At 37.5% G+C, this 13,966-nt stretch overlaps 1 protein-coding gene across 3 annotated transcripts in view; it reads right to left on the minus strand.

The window, feature by feature from the left end:
* LOC110471410 (neuronal acetylcholine receptor subunit alpha-7) overlaps window positions 1-13,966 on the minus strand; it is a 79,576-nt gene that overhangs the window by 42,394 nt on the left and 23,216 nt on the right. The window contains exons 5-11 of one of the 3 annotated variants that reach the window (XR_002465589.4): window positions 12,216-12,295; window positions 10,918-11,085; window positions 10,353-10,547; window positions 9,044-9,130; window positions 8,281-8,390; window positions 5,324-6,162; window positions 2,128-3,249 (exon numbers count right to left, since the gene is read on the minus strand). Coding sequence is in view for 1 of the 3 variants with exons in the window: in XM_021532028.4 (XP_021387703.1) it covers window positions 5,644-6,162; window positions 8,281-8,390; window positions 9,044-9,130; window positions 10,353-10,547; window positions 10,918-11,085; window positions 12,216-12,295 (1,159 nt within the window). In the remaining 2 variants the exon portion in view is untranslated. Of the gene's footprint in view, window positions 1-2,127; window positions 6,163-8,280; window positions 8,391-9,043; window positions 9,131-10,352; window positions 10,548-10,917; window positions 11,086-12,215; window positions 12,296-13,966 lie in introns of those variants that run through there. The other 2 variants (XR_014957596.1, XM_021532028.4) reach the window with 2 other exon arrangements.

Raw genomic sequence — 13,966 nt, forward strand, 5'->3', positions numbered from 1 at the left:
AGAAGAAGGACAGGGAGCAGTAAATGTGCTGTGCTAGCAAAAGCGATCTCAAACCAGAATTCTTTTATAGGAACTGGTTATTATTGAAATATTTCATGTCTGTATGTAAGACATATACACTGAGAGATAAGATAATATTGTCTTAGGGATGTTGTGCATATATCCTGTTCTGAAATGTGGATTTTTTTTAGCCTAAACCCAATTTAATATCAATATTTAATATTTGGCTTATTCTTATTCATTTACATACCTACCATGAATCAGACTAATACATAAATGACAACTGTGAGGCTTCTTGGATTGAATGTGGTCTTGATCCCAGAATTTCAGACTCAGTAGAAAGATTTTTCTGTCTTATATAGGCACTGAGGCATTGGGTTTTATCCTTAATTGTTTAGCTAAGAGGAAAGCCTCTACAGATGTTATTCTAATGCACACATTTTCCAGAGTAGAATTATATCATGTCATTTGTTAAATTCTTACTGGGTTTTGGTTTTGTTGGGGGGTTTTTAAGGTAAAAATAAGTAGATAGCTCAAATTGCAAGTTTAAACTGTTATTCCTGTATGGAATCATTACATGGACAAGTCACTGCAGCTCTGAAAGCCCAGTGATTTACTCGTGATGTCTTTACACTGATGCTAAATTTCAGACTACTTCAGAATACTTTCATTTTCTGTGAATAAATTGCAGTTTTGAATGTATTCATTGGGACGTGAAGGAGTATTGTTTATTCTCTCTCTATGCCACCATCTGCAAATTGCTCCAATTGCTTAATAGCATAAATCAATGTTACATAAATGCTAAGATTTTCTCTTAAGCAGCAGGAGCAATGTAACAAAAAGAAATGAAAAAAAAAAAAAGACAACAGTAGAAGGCTTTCATTTGTGGTTGTACTGCTGTTGAGATCCTGGTGGATTACCAGGTTAGATTTGTTGTAATTTGGAGATTGTGTTCGCAGCCATTTAAGATTTACTGACTTTTTAAGATGAGGTTAGGCTAAGAAATCAGTATTCTTGAAGTAAAATACACCCTGATGTACTGAGGATTAAAACTGGGTGGCTGGTACTGTTAATCTCTATAGCCACAAGACCCAGTGCTCTGATGGCCATTGCCACCCAGAGTGCAATGGCATTGGCTCTGCTCATGAGAAAGCTCCTAAACCCCAGCAACTCCCAGTCTGCATCTGAAGCACCCAGGTGCCTGAGAGCAGGAGCACACAGGGCTCATTTGAATCCCCACTCAGGCTTCTGAGGTGGAGTGTGAGTGATGGTGGGTTCATGGACAGTGCCAGGAGCCTGCCTGCTGTGTGTTAAGCTGAACCTGTTGGACTTGCTGAAGTCTGACAGTAAATGTGACACAGATTGTCCTGTTCCTCAGCACTGGAGGAGGGTGGGGCACACTGGCAGGGTGAGCTGCACAAGCCTCCCTTGAGTATCTGATGCTGTGACCACGGCAGCTCTTCCCCAGGGACAGCCTGGAGTCAGTAACAACTGCAGGCTTGTTACATGCCACTCGTGTGGTGCCCTGGACCAAACTGGTCTTCTTCAGCTGTTCCTTACTTAGGGAAGCATGAGGAGAAGGAAGTCTTGGGTTCAGCAACACTTGATCTTTTACTTCTGGCACATGCTCAGCAGGGTGTTGTAAAGAAAGGAAGTTATTTCAGCACATGGGCAGGACAAGTCATCACTTTGCAAAAAACTACACTGACACATCCTTTTGCATCTGAGGGATGTTCTGCTGATTAAATATTTTTTCAATAGTAGCCAAAAACCAAACTTTTCAGCTGGCAAAAACAACTATTTATTCAGCTGGTATGGATTTGTTTTTTCTCTTTCCTGTGTTAAACTTCAAAAAATAAATTAATACTGGCATTGAGGCCAGTACAAAATTTACATGGTATTTCAGTCTTTCTCAGTTAACTTTGATTGCTTATATAAGACTGAAGTAATATATGTTTGTTGTGGGACTGATTGGCTGGAGGATATGAATTTATATTTAATTATCAAAGAATCTGTCATCCCAGATTGATATAACCAAAGACATCTTTCTTCCTTTTATGGCTATTCATGTTTTCTACCACTTGCATTTTTTCCATGTTAGCAAAATGAAAAAGAATCAAAACTCTCTTGATCTAAGTCTTTTATTTGTACTGGACTGAAAAGGCATTGATTTGCTTATATGACATCAGTACCTGACAGATGTAACATCTTTTTCTAATGCCCTTTATGCAATGTTTCTTAATGTAAAAAATAGTAAAACAAAGGAAAGAAAATCTGGGGCTTTGGTTTACCTTCTTGTCTTGTTAAAGAAGGTGAAGAATTGAATTGTCACAGTTGAACTGAGACTACATCCTGCAGCTATAGAGAATGTAAAGAGAATTTAAAGAAATCTTTAAAAAAAGTCTTACATAGTATTATCAATTCCTATATAAAATAATTTAATATTTTAAATACTTTTTAAATAATTTATCTGTATTTAAAACTAAGTTTTTAAAATTTTATGTTTGGAACCTTTTTGGCATTAACACCTAAATAATTTTTTTGAATATTAAAAAATCTTTTAAATATTCAATACATATCAATATAAAAACAGAAAAAGTAATATACATTGTTCACACATAGTATTGTACATGACACCTGAGCTCTAGAGTGAGCTTTTGAATTTGTCAGGCAAGTCATAGCTTAGTTGTGGTGAACCACTTCTTATTCCCTATCTGGAATCTTTAAGATTATAACAGGTCTTTACCATCAATATGTAGCTTTAATATTATATACACATACTGTATACAGTATTTAATTTCCATCTTTATGCCCAGAATTGTAAGTATTTTTTTTTCACAGCATTTAGATCAAAATATTGTTTAGCGCATACACAAATATATTTAAGACACACACAAGTTGACAAAAACCATACCGATTTTGCTCAGCTCAGTTACAGGAAAATTTAACTTAGAGGAGCCAAGTAACATAATGGAGGAGTCACTTACATTTAAAATGTGTAATAAACTTGTTACCAAATGTTTACAGGTTGTGTCAACAGCAGGAAAACGAGGGTTCCCTTGTCCCCTTGGTGCATTTGCATTGACCCTGCCAGCGTGGAAGGCAGTGTGGGCAGAATGCTGGTGTCTCACAGCCCCTTCGGCAGCACCCACAGCTCTCTGACAGTTTTACCAACTCCCTGGGACAGACTCTGGCAGGACTTCACATAAGGCCAAACTCTCCAGTTTTTAAGGGTAGGCGTGTCTGTCACTGAAAATGAAGTTTACTGTCAAATTGTAGCTTGCTTTCTCCATCCTCCTGTATTTAGAAAGATGATTTCCACAGATACTGCAAACGGATTTGGGTGGAAAGAGGGGGACTCTCATGCTTTCTATACCACATGCATCATGTACTATGAGTGCAATAGTTGTGTCCCATTGTGCAAGGTAATCCTCAAAAGTCTTCATTTTTCTTTGAAAAGCTGTTCTCCAAGAGGACCCCAAAACTTTGCAAAGACTAAATGGAACACTCTACGTAGCTATTTAGGGATGCTTGCAGCAGGAAAAAATACCAATGCAAATCAACATTCTCATCAGGTAGCCTAGCCTAGAAAGATTACCCAGAAGAGGAGCACATGCCACACAATATGTGCAGTTATTCACAAATGAACAAAACTCACATTTCAGAGTTTGCACTCATAGTTTCCCATTCATATGCAATCTATAAACTAGAAACTATTTGCAGGAATTATTACATGGCTTATTTTTAATAGTTGTTCCTGAAAACATAACTTCTTCACAAGTAATTCTGACACATGGTTTCAGGATGAACTTACAAGAAGGTTTTGAATATTTTGCTTGTATCTTTAAAATGTGAGATTTGGAATGCACCTTCAGGAAAACAGAATTCACAAACTGAGAAATATCCTGCCTGCCTTTCACTTTTCCTGCCCTATCTCAGGCACAAAGGTGCTTGTACAAGGTGTTAAATCAGGTGAATAGTGGTACCTGGGGTGACACTGGGCTTGCTTTGCATGCCGTTTGATTCTCCTGCTTTCAAGGGAGCAGACTCTGAGAAGGAAATTGTTACTTAGGGAGGATAAGCATTACAGCAACTTTATTTTAATCCATCTTAAGAGATAAACTGAGGCCTTGGACTTATTTCACAGTAAAAACATGGTACCACAACAGGCCTCTGTTTGTGTCTCTGAAGACCTCAGCCAAAAAATTCGGATTCTGTTAGCTAAAGGAAGCAACCAATGCTAAAGTAATCCTCACCCACATCTTTTACCACTTACAGCACTGGTTAGGAATACTTGTGTGCCAGTGAGGGAGTAATTCTCAGCTCTTTTATACACACAGAGTTTCAGGTCCTGGTATTCTCAGCTCAGCCCTTTTCATTAAGACATCAAAGTGACATCAAAACTAAGCATATCTTGACAAGAGAATTTCAGAACCAAAAATAGCATAAAGTGCTGAACTACTAGTTTAGCCTTTGCAAAAGTCTGTCTAGACTTGGGAAAATTTGTATTTAAGTTTTTACCTTTCCTTGGATGTATCTGCAGTGTGTATATATAAATAGATATTTATACATTTAATAGTTTATAACAGAAGCAAGAAGCTTTATTAGGACTCATCTGATGATAGAGTGAGCAGAAAAGGTGCAGCTTTCTTGTAAAGACAGTGTTACGGTGACTCAACAAAAGGAGTTCTATAAGAGGCTAAGCGTACAACAGATCAAACATTTAATTTTTAAATTAAAACCTTGATCTCAGGGTTTAATGGCTTTTTTTGCTTCAGTGTCTTCATTTATGCTTAATCCTGTACAAGTCATTGACTGGAATCCAGTAAATAGTGAAGAGACAAGCAGGGGGTTGTGTTTTTTTAAAGCGATAATGAAGGCATCTTAAATCAAGAATTCTTCTTTTTGAAAGTTAAAATGGTTATTAGTTGAAATAATGCCTTTCTGGGGAGAAGGAAGAAGTAGTAAACACTGCAATTATTACTGTGAAGCCTGTTTTAGAATTCAAGCCAAATTCCTAGGTCAAATCCAGAAAGATATGAAGGACAAGTTATGCGGTGTGTCCTCTCAACTTTCAGGTTTCTGGTATCTCAGGCAAATTCAAAATCCTGAAAATATATGTTGTATGCAAAGTGCATGGAGCGAGTTACAGGGTGTGAGTGAGAGGCTGAAGAGCTACACAAGTAATTTCTCTGTTTGAGCAGCCATTTGGATTTAATACTCTTCTAAACGTGTTTATGATCACTCATTCAAATAGATAAAATGGACTGTGCTATCCTTTATAAGAAAGTCTGGAAGAAGTGCCATTTCTGGCATTGCCTACCTCTTTTTTTGGAACAGCCAGTTTGAACATGTGTAAGAGGTGGTGGTTCAATACCCTGTGATTCTGAAGGGACTTGCAGCCACTTGGCATTTTCCTCAAAAGAGTGCTCGGAGGAGCTACATAGACACAGCCCAGAGAGAAACTCTTGGCTTCCTTTATGAAATGGTGCCATTCTTCCAAAAGGAACTCAGGAGCAGAGGGCGGGGGGGCAAAAGAAAGCAGACAATGAGAAGCATTATACTCATTAAAAACAAGCCATCAAAAGACCCCACATTCTTATTTGCTACATACCAATCAGAGAAGCATGTTTGAGTTAGGAGTTAAGCAAAATCTTTAGACACAGCCTCTACAAAGTTTGGTGCTGACATTAAAATACCAATTGTACAAATGATTGTGAATACTGAGAATGCCATCAAACAGAGCCGATCCACTACAGAGGCTGCAAATTTCCATTCATTGCAAATGGCTTCCTCTTCATCCTGGTCTCTGAATCGGTTTGCAATGTACCTGACCTCTTCCAAAATCTTAGCCAAATCTGGGTCACCTTCAGAGGGGTGGCCACTGTGCAGCAGGTTTTCTTCGTCTGTTGGTGAGCAGGTCATCCTCCCACAGATCACACCTGAATCAGTGGTGGGTGTGCAGTGAACCCCTTCCAGCCCCCTGAACCCAATGTAGAGCATATTCCCATTGCTGGATTGCTGGCCACTCACAGTGTTCATCTCCACACTGGACAGGCTGCAGCGACGCTGTTTATGTTGGCAGGCAGGACGCACTTTCTCTTCCCCCGGTCTTTTCATCCTCAGAAACCAAGCACACCAATTCAGAAGGATGATTCTTGTCTGAAAGAACATTTTTGAGAATAAGCATCTCTTCACACAGCCTCTGTCTCTGGTGCTGCTGGTATTCAGGCAGCTGGGGTGACTGAACCATGGTGTCTGCTAAGCCTGCACCACATTCTAGAAAATGGAGATGGAGTTTTCCAGCTGATTAATTTACCAATCACTGGGGTTCTTTTCTTGTTCTAGCAGTGATATTCATTGCCTCAGGCTGACTATCAGTACTGGGACTCCCCCTTCCTCTGATGGGAGTGGCCATAGTGTTGATTCTTCCTGACACTTGAGCAGTGACATAGCAGCCTTTTCCACTTTTACTAAAAAACATGGGTTAGACAAAACCAAACGCTTACTGAATAAGAGTTACTTTTTAATAGTCTTAATAACACTGCTTTAGATGGTAGTCAATACAGTTACAATTATTTTTCTCTTGTTTGTGGTCTAATATTAAATACATATCTATTACTGTTTGGGTGGGGCTGCTGAAACAGATTTTGGACTGGACTGGACCACCGAGACTTAGAATTTTATGGCTCTGTTCTCATATTATGTTCACGGCATAATAGATTTATGTTATGGCTCTGTTCTCATATTATGTTCACAGCATAATAGCAACAGTGGATTTTAAAAAGAGATCTGGATATAATATGAAGAAAATATGGAAAAATTACTTTGATTTTTAAAAAACACTTTGCAGATTTAATCTATGTGTATCATTTTACTGTTTTCCAACCTTTCAGAAAATGCAGGAAACCCAGAGACTGTTCCACTTCAAATGAAAGCTTCTGTAATTTATTTATATCAGATTTAAGAGCTCATTCCAGCATTTATTTTTCAGAGTTCTATTGAAATATTATTGTATCATGTAATATGAAAACTTTTTCCTGAAATTAATATTAGATTGGGTCAATTTATTCTGACTCAGACTAGATGCATGCAAATATCCCAGCCAAAGACAGATCTTGTCCTATTACTTTTTTTACACTATGAAGCTCCACCAAGAAGGAGCTTGAATATATATTCAATATTTCCAATAATATTCTGTTAATTGAAGGCCTGATCTAAAATCCATGAGTGCCCAATAATGCTTGTTAGACTTCAGCTTCTCAACAGTACAGCTCACTCCTCAATCTCAAGTACTCTGTTTTCTGAGGATGTTTAGCTGAGTACTAAACATTGTCCCCTTTAGGTCAGCAAGCACATGTCTAAAGAGATCTACCTTTTATTCTCTTCACTGAAATTTATTTTAAATTCTCCACCCCAGGACAAGCCAGGGAATATCTCATTATCTCTTATCCTCAGGGTACTGCTGTATGCACATTCTTTTCAGCTAGTAAAGGATAATAATATCCCATTGTTCTAGAGAGAAAAAAAGAAGAAAAATCTTTCCATCTTCAGAAAGGCTTGATGCTGCCATGAGCTGGGTGAAGTCAAAGGAGGGGACATTTAGCTGATGACAGCAGTGTGTAGTAATCTAATATCAGCACAATGTTCTCTGTAAAACCCACCCCTCATAGAAGGACATTATTTTAAAAGTCTTATGTGCTTAGAAAAAAATACTTTAATTCTTTGGACTTTACAGATGCTCTTGAAAAGAGATATATAAGTTCAGGATTTTCAGAGAAAATTCCACTTTAACAGCCATCTTTAACAGATGCTTTTTAGGCTATGGATGTTTTTGTTTGGGCAGCAGCTAAGTATGCAGCAGCTACACAGCTGCACCTCAAGAGTAGTTTATTTCATGCATTTCTCATCTCCATCAGCATCTTACTGTGTTCTTCTACCTGGTTCACTTCTACCATCTGGAGCTTATCTGAAAATCACCTTTGTTTATATATTTAGGTTTTAACAAAATCCTGAGTTGCATGTAGCTGTTTTGAAGGATAAGAGAAGTTAGTAGAGGTATATTCATTCTCTCTTGAATACAAATGTTTTCTAAGAAACCAACCAGATGGAATATATCTAGACACCTCATTTCTGGTGAAACTGCTTTTCCAAACAAAATGTCTGGGAAGAATTTATATGTTTTTAACAGTAGAAGGTATTCATGGGCCACTAGCTACTCTGTCACATCCCTGAGCTGGACATTTATGCAATGGAAAGTAAAAGAAAACCAAACCTTACCCATTTAGGCATTTTTCCTCCATCTGGATCATGATGGTGGTATTGTAGAACAATAACGGTGACAACAACAGAAAGACCAACAATAATCATGGTGCTGGCAAAATACTGAGCTGCAAAATAAATAAATAATTACAGGAACATACTTTGGCTCATAGAGCTTTAATAAGGGACGGTGTTTATATATGTATTCTTAGAATTTCGTTCTTTTTCCAGTTTAGTGCTGTTCTAGATAGTTTTGAAAGATTTCTCAACAGCAGAAATATTGTCCATTATTTTGAGGGGATAGTCAGTGTTAGCTGGGTTTTTTGTGCAACTGATCACCTGCCTTTTCTAAGAAACCTTAATACAGGCTGCCTTCTAATTTTGTTTCAGCATTATTATATAAACTGACCAGTACTTGTTTTGAAAAGTTTCTCTTTTTGTTTGAACAATTGCAGTGGGAACTTTTGATTATGTTTAGCTCATATAATCCAATTTCCTAATCGGAATTAGGAATACGGAACACAATCTGGCCAGTTGTGTCAAAACTGCAACAAATTCTTCCATGGAAAATGGATTCTCTTATTCTTTCCCCAAGTACACATAGGTTGTCTATTTCATTCAGAGCAGAGAGCACCCTTCAGAAACTCTTATCACCTGGCAATATTTTTCTAATTGAGATGAAGTCATCCATTTTGCAGCCGGTGATTTGCCTTAATGCTGGCCTTTGTGCAAAGTCACTGCACCTTGTTTGCTAAAAAAATTCAAGTGACTAAAAGCTTACCAATTAAGGGCACAGAGTCAGAGGTTGCTGGCATAATTTCAGCCACAAGGAGCATGAAGACAGTGAGAGACAATAAAACTGTTATACCTGAAAGATAAACATGAAGTATGAAATCATATCAGTAGCCTGTAATTACAACAGGGAGAGAAACAAAATTAATCTGAAGGAATGCTCTCTGCAAGATTTCATCCCACTGTAACCCTGCTCCAGCATCTTAGTGGTACTCCAGTCCTTCCTTGTACTGCCTCAAGTTCAGGGTAGCAGTGCGGCCAAACTGGTAACAGTGCTTGCACAGACATGGGTATTTTTACATCCTTGTAATGGTTCAACTTCTATCATCAGTTGCTAATTAGTTGAGGCAAATAAAAGCAATTCTTGCTCTGTATTAGCTTTAGAAACATGGTGTGAATCTGAGTATTTGAACATGTGAGACTTGATTAATTGTCATGGAAGCTACAGGTGGTATAATACATAAGTTTCCTCAAAGGCAGATTTGCTGCCTTGGATGGACTTTGGTATCCTTTGATATTCATGTTGGGTTCTGCAGGGGATTATGCCCAAGCTGGCTCGACTGTTGATTTTTGGAGTTTGACTTCTGTTGTTCAGTGATGAGTTCCCGTCTTTCTGGAAACAGGCTTAACTCTTCTCAGAACTAGATAATGGGCAGGTGGGAAAGGATTAAGGAACAAAGAACTCATCTTAAAATATGGTGAAGAACAACTTAATTAAGGAGGGTATTACCCCTCAATTTAACCATATTCTGGAGAAATGTCAATTTTTCTACCTTTAAACAGCAATATTTACTTAGTAGAAGTCAGTTAATTTGAATTGTGTATGGGACAAAAGGTTTCTTTACATAGTTAAACTCCATCTTCAAGATCAAGTACTCAAAATCAGATTTGTCTCACAAACCATTGCTTAAGTTAAAAGTCACTTCAAAAAGTAAAATAGGAGCAATTAGAATCAATTTTTCTGAGAAGACACCATAGACTCTTAATACAATTCAATATTAAAAGGAAGTATTAAGAAGTATTCAGTATTAGAGTGTTCAAATGTGTGTTTGTAACTTAAGCTTTACCTAATGCATGTGAGATTCAGCAAATAAATGTCAAAAAATGAAAGCCTGCTTCTTAAGGAAGGTACTCAGGAATTGTTTATACCTCTGCTGGTTCAGCATCAAACACTAAAAATAGCTCGTGAGCCAGGACACACAAACTATTCCTCCTGCCTAAGACTGTTTAAAAAGAAACTTTAAAAGGACAACCTCTTTTGTCTTAGTCACATTTACAGTATCCTGTTAATACTTTACCTAGTGAGATTTTTTCTCCTGAGTCTGCTGGAAGCAGAAAAACCAACAAGGCAAGAGCTGATATCAGGACACAAGGAATAAGGAGATTGAGTCCGTAATAGAGAGTCCTACGTCTCATAGTAACTGTGAAGGTTACATCTGGGTAGGGTTCTTTACAACACTCATAAAAGCTCTCAGTTCTCTTCCCAGGAACTCCTGTGTAGGAGAAAAGAGGAGGAAAACCAGAAATTAATGTGAATAAACTCTATATCGTATAGTGTTTACTTTTTAAAGGAAAGATTTAGTTTTCCAAGTTTTGCCACAGGTAAAACTACTTAAGCTTAATTCCCACTTTTTCTCAGATGATAAAGGAAAATCAGATAAAAGATACTTACAGGAAATTTTTCTTCTTTTTTTTTTAATGTTGATTGGCATCTGAGATCTGTTCTCAAGAGTTTCAAATGCCACTGGCTAGATCATTTATTAATTTAATTTCTGTCTTCATTTCCCAATTGTTACTTCATTCATTTCAGCAGTGGGGACAAAGATGCAAGTTCACAGTGTAAATCGGGAATGGAGAGCTTACCTACTAAATCCCATTCTCCATTTGAAATATAGCCAGATATATCTGCTTCTTGCATTTGTAAGTCCAAGGACCAGCCTCCATAAGTCCAGGATCCAAACTTCAGGTTACATTTCTGAACATCAAACGGAAACCAGCGCACATCTATGTAGCATGAGCTCTTAAATATGCCTGAGTAAGATTTTAAACAAGAGCACTAAATTGAAATGCTTGTTCCACAGAATTTCATGTACATTTTGTAACTAGAACTTGTTCTACATTGTGACTTCTGCTTTTCATTTATAAAGTATATTTAATTTCAGTCCTCTCTTGACATGTAAAGAGCAAGAGTCAGTCATAGGGAAGGGTAAGAACTGTACCATTAATATACTGATGTTATTTACTATTTTTTAACAATACTATTCCATTTTGGCACATAGTGTAAAAATATTCAGAGAAGAACTCAGATTTCTCGATACAGTATTTCAGGAAGAAATAAAGCAGAATATGTAATCTATTTCTTTTACTGACTAAAGTAAGAAATCCTGAAGCAGAAGAAATCCTGAAATATTTATTTGCTGTTTTATTAGATTTATATGATCTTGATTTACTCAGGAAAGTGAGCTTCTTCTTTTTCACTTGCTGAGTCAGACCCTGTCCTTCAGCAGCTTTCAGAACTGAATTGAAAAAACCCCACCAAATGGAATATCTTAATAGAGCATCTTAAATCAAGAAGCAAACCCCTGAAACCCTCTGGACATCTTAGGCAGAAAACCTAATTTGTCTGGAAAGCATTTGCTCTAGTGCTGTAGTTTGCAAAGTTCAGATGCTAGGAGGAGTTAATTCTAATGATTATGCTAATTGAGTTGGGGAAGAGAAACAGTGCTCCACTGCTGTACATCCAGACCAAAAATTGTTTTGATTAAGCATTCATTGAATCATTTCAAATAGAAATACTTCCAAGATGTTACTAAGCATCTTACTGTAAAGTTAACATACTAATAAAAGAAACACTAAAATAATGAAATAAAAATGTATTGTGGTATTACCATCACTTTAATAAACATCTTTTTATAGTAAGTATTTCCAAACTTCTGAAATTGTGCATTATGACAGAAGAATTTCCATAATTGTAATAGAACATGTATCTTGTATGACAGTTGTCATGCAAAGGTGTTACCTATATAACCATAATGCATGTAGGCTTACATCTATCAGATGATGCAAGCTAAACAAATAAAATGTAAGAGAATTTATGCCAAATTTGAAACCACACCATACACAAGTAATCTACCAAAACTTATGACATGCAAACAGCCTACCTGGTGGCAGGTATTGGCAATGTCCTGAAGAATTGACTAAAACATTAGTGTGAAAAGTAGCATCAAATCTTTCATCAGCACTAGAACAGGGGAAAAACAAAATGGGTTATTTGCTCTTTGTCTGGCTGAAGAATGTCTGAGACAAATCAGTTCTCATAAAAGGACTATGTCACCTCCAAAACTTGACAGCTTTTTTCCTGCCATCAGTTTTCTGTGGCCTCAGAGTAACTGGCCTGATACTTCTGGGTTTGCTCCTGATTAAGGACTGTAAGGAAAGGTCAGCCACCTCATTCTTGCCACTCACCTGCCCATTAGATTAATTATAGTGCCTTGGGTCTATTGATTTCCTTTTGGAAAGTAAGCACTTTTAAAAAATTTCTCAAGCAACTGTACAGTGAAATCTGTCTTCTCTTGCTGTCTATGTCAGCAGTTAATGAATACTGAGGAGATGGATACTCCAGTGTTTGTGTCTTCCTACCTCTTTGTATGGGTGAGCATTATTACTACATGTCATACATGAGATGCTTTAATGCAGCTCCAGCTTTCATTATCTATCTCAGAGCCCACAAACTGTGTTCAGACAAGAAGAAAAAGCAGGCCTACTCAAGGTGTCAGTATAGTGGTGTGGCCAGCACTGCCCTGGTGTGCTGGCCTTACAAGTCTCTAGAAAAAGAATCACAATGTCATATGGAGACATTATGAATTGGCCAAGGAATGTCTCAATTTTGTCTGGCACTATGTCCCAGGAATTTACCAGGCATTAGCATTTTAAGGACTTCTATATGGGAAACACAAGGAGACCCAGGCTACTGTATTTGTTGTACTGTTGTAGTCCCCAGCCTGTCACCTTGTGGGGTGGGCTGGCACATGAGGCAAGCACAGAGCCAGCTGTACTGGGCAGGGCAGCCACACAGGCCTCAGGGTCTGGATATTTGCAGTAATCTGTACTTTCAAAACCTGTGCATCTCCAGATTGATTGGAACACTACAAGTCTCTGATGTCTCTTTGCCTATTAGTGGTTTAGTATCTCATAATTTTCTAATTACCTCTTAAGGTATCATCAGAAAAACAGAACAAAAGTCTGAGATGGTCATAAAGTGAAATATTCATATTCCAGCAGAAAATCAAGCATATTAAAAGGTGTTTCTTAGTACAAAAACCCTTATTGAAATATTCCCTTTTTGAAAAGAAGAATTAAATATTTGATCTAGTCTGATGGAAATTTTGTGTCTCAGAAGCTAAAATAATCCAAGTATTATTTTAGACTTTTTAAATTTGCATTTTATTTTCCCCTTATGTACTTGAAGAACTTAGACTTCAAAAAGAAATTTGCAGACAAAAAAAAAAGCTAAATCCAAATAATTACTTGCCCATCTGGAGTTGCACTTTTTCCTGTGGTGAGCAGAAGGCTCACAAGTATTGAAAATGCTTGCAAGTATTTAATCTGAACTTTGAAGAGAAGCAGAGAAGTCTCAGCACTGTGTGTGTTTGATGCCTGATTCCAGCACACTGAGGGGCAAAGGCAGCTCAGTTCTAAGGCCATTGAGCAGTGTAAACCACTCCTTCAGCTTCACAGCTCAGGCTGGATTCTCCCAGTTTGTGTTGCTCTTCCAGCTCTAATTCTTTTCCTTCCACATCTTGGCTGCCTGTTCTTGTGATTTTTTAAGAAACTGGTGTTGCATAAGTCTCTACTGATGGTATTGCCAAATTTATTAGAGGATACTGGGGAGAGGGGCAGCAAGATCACACAC

Source organism: Lonchura striata, chromosome 10 (genome assembly GCF_050655825.1).
Source record: "Lonchura striata isolate lonStrDom1 chromosome 10, ASM5065582v1, whole genome shotgun sequence".
NCBI classification, from domain to species: domain Eukaryota; kingdom Metazoa; phylum Chordata; class Aves; order Passeriformes; family Estrildidae; genus Lonchura; species Lonchura striata.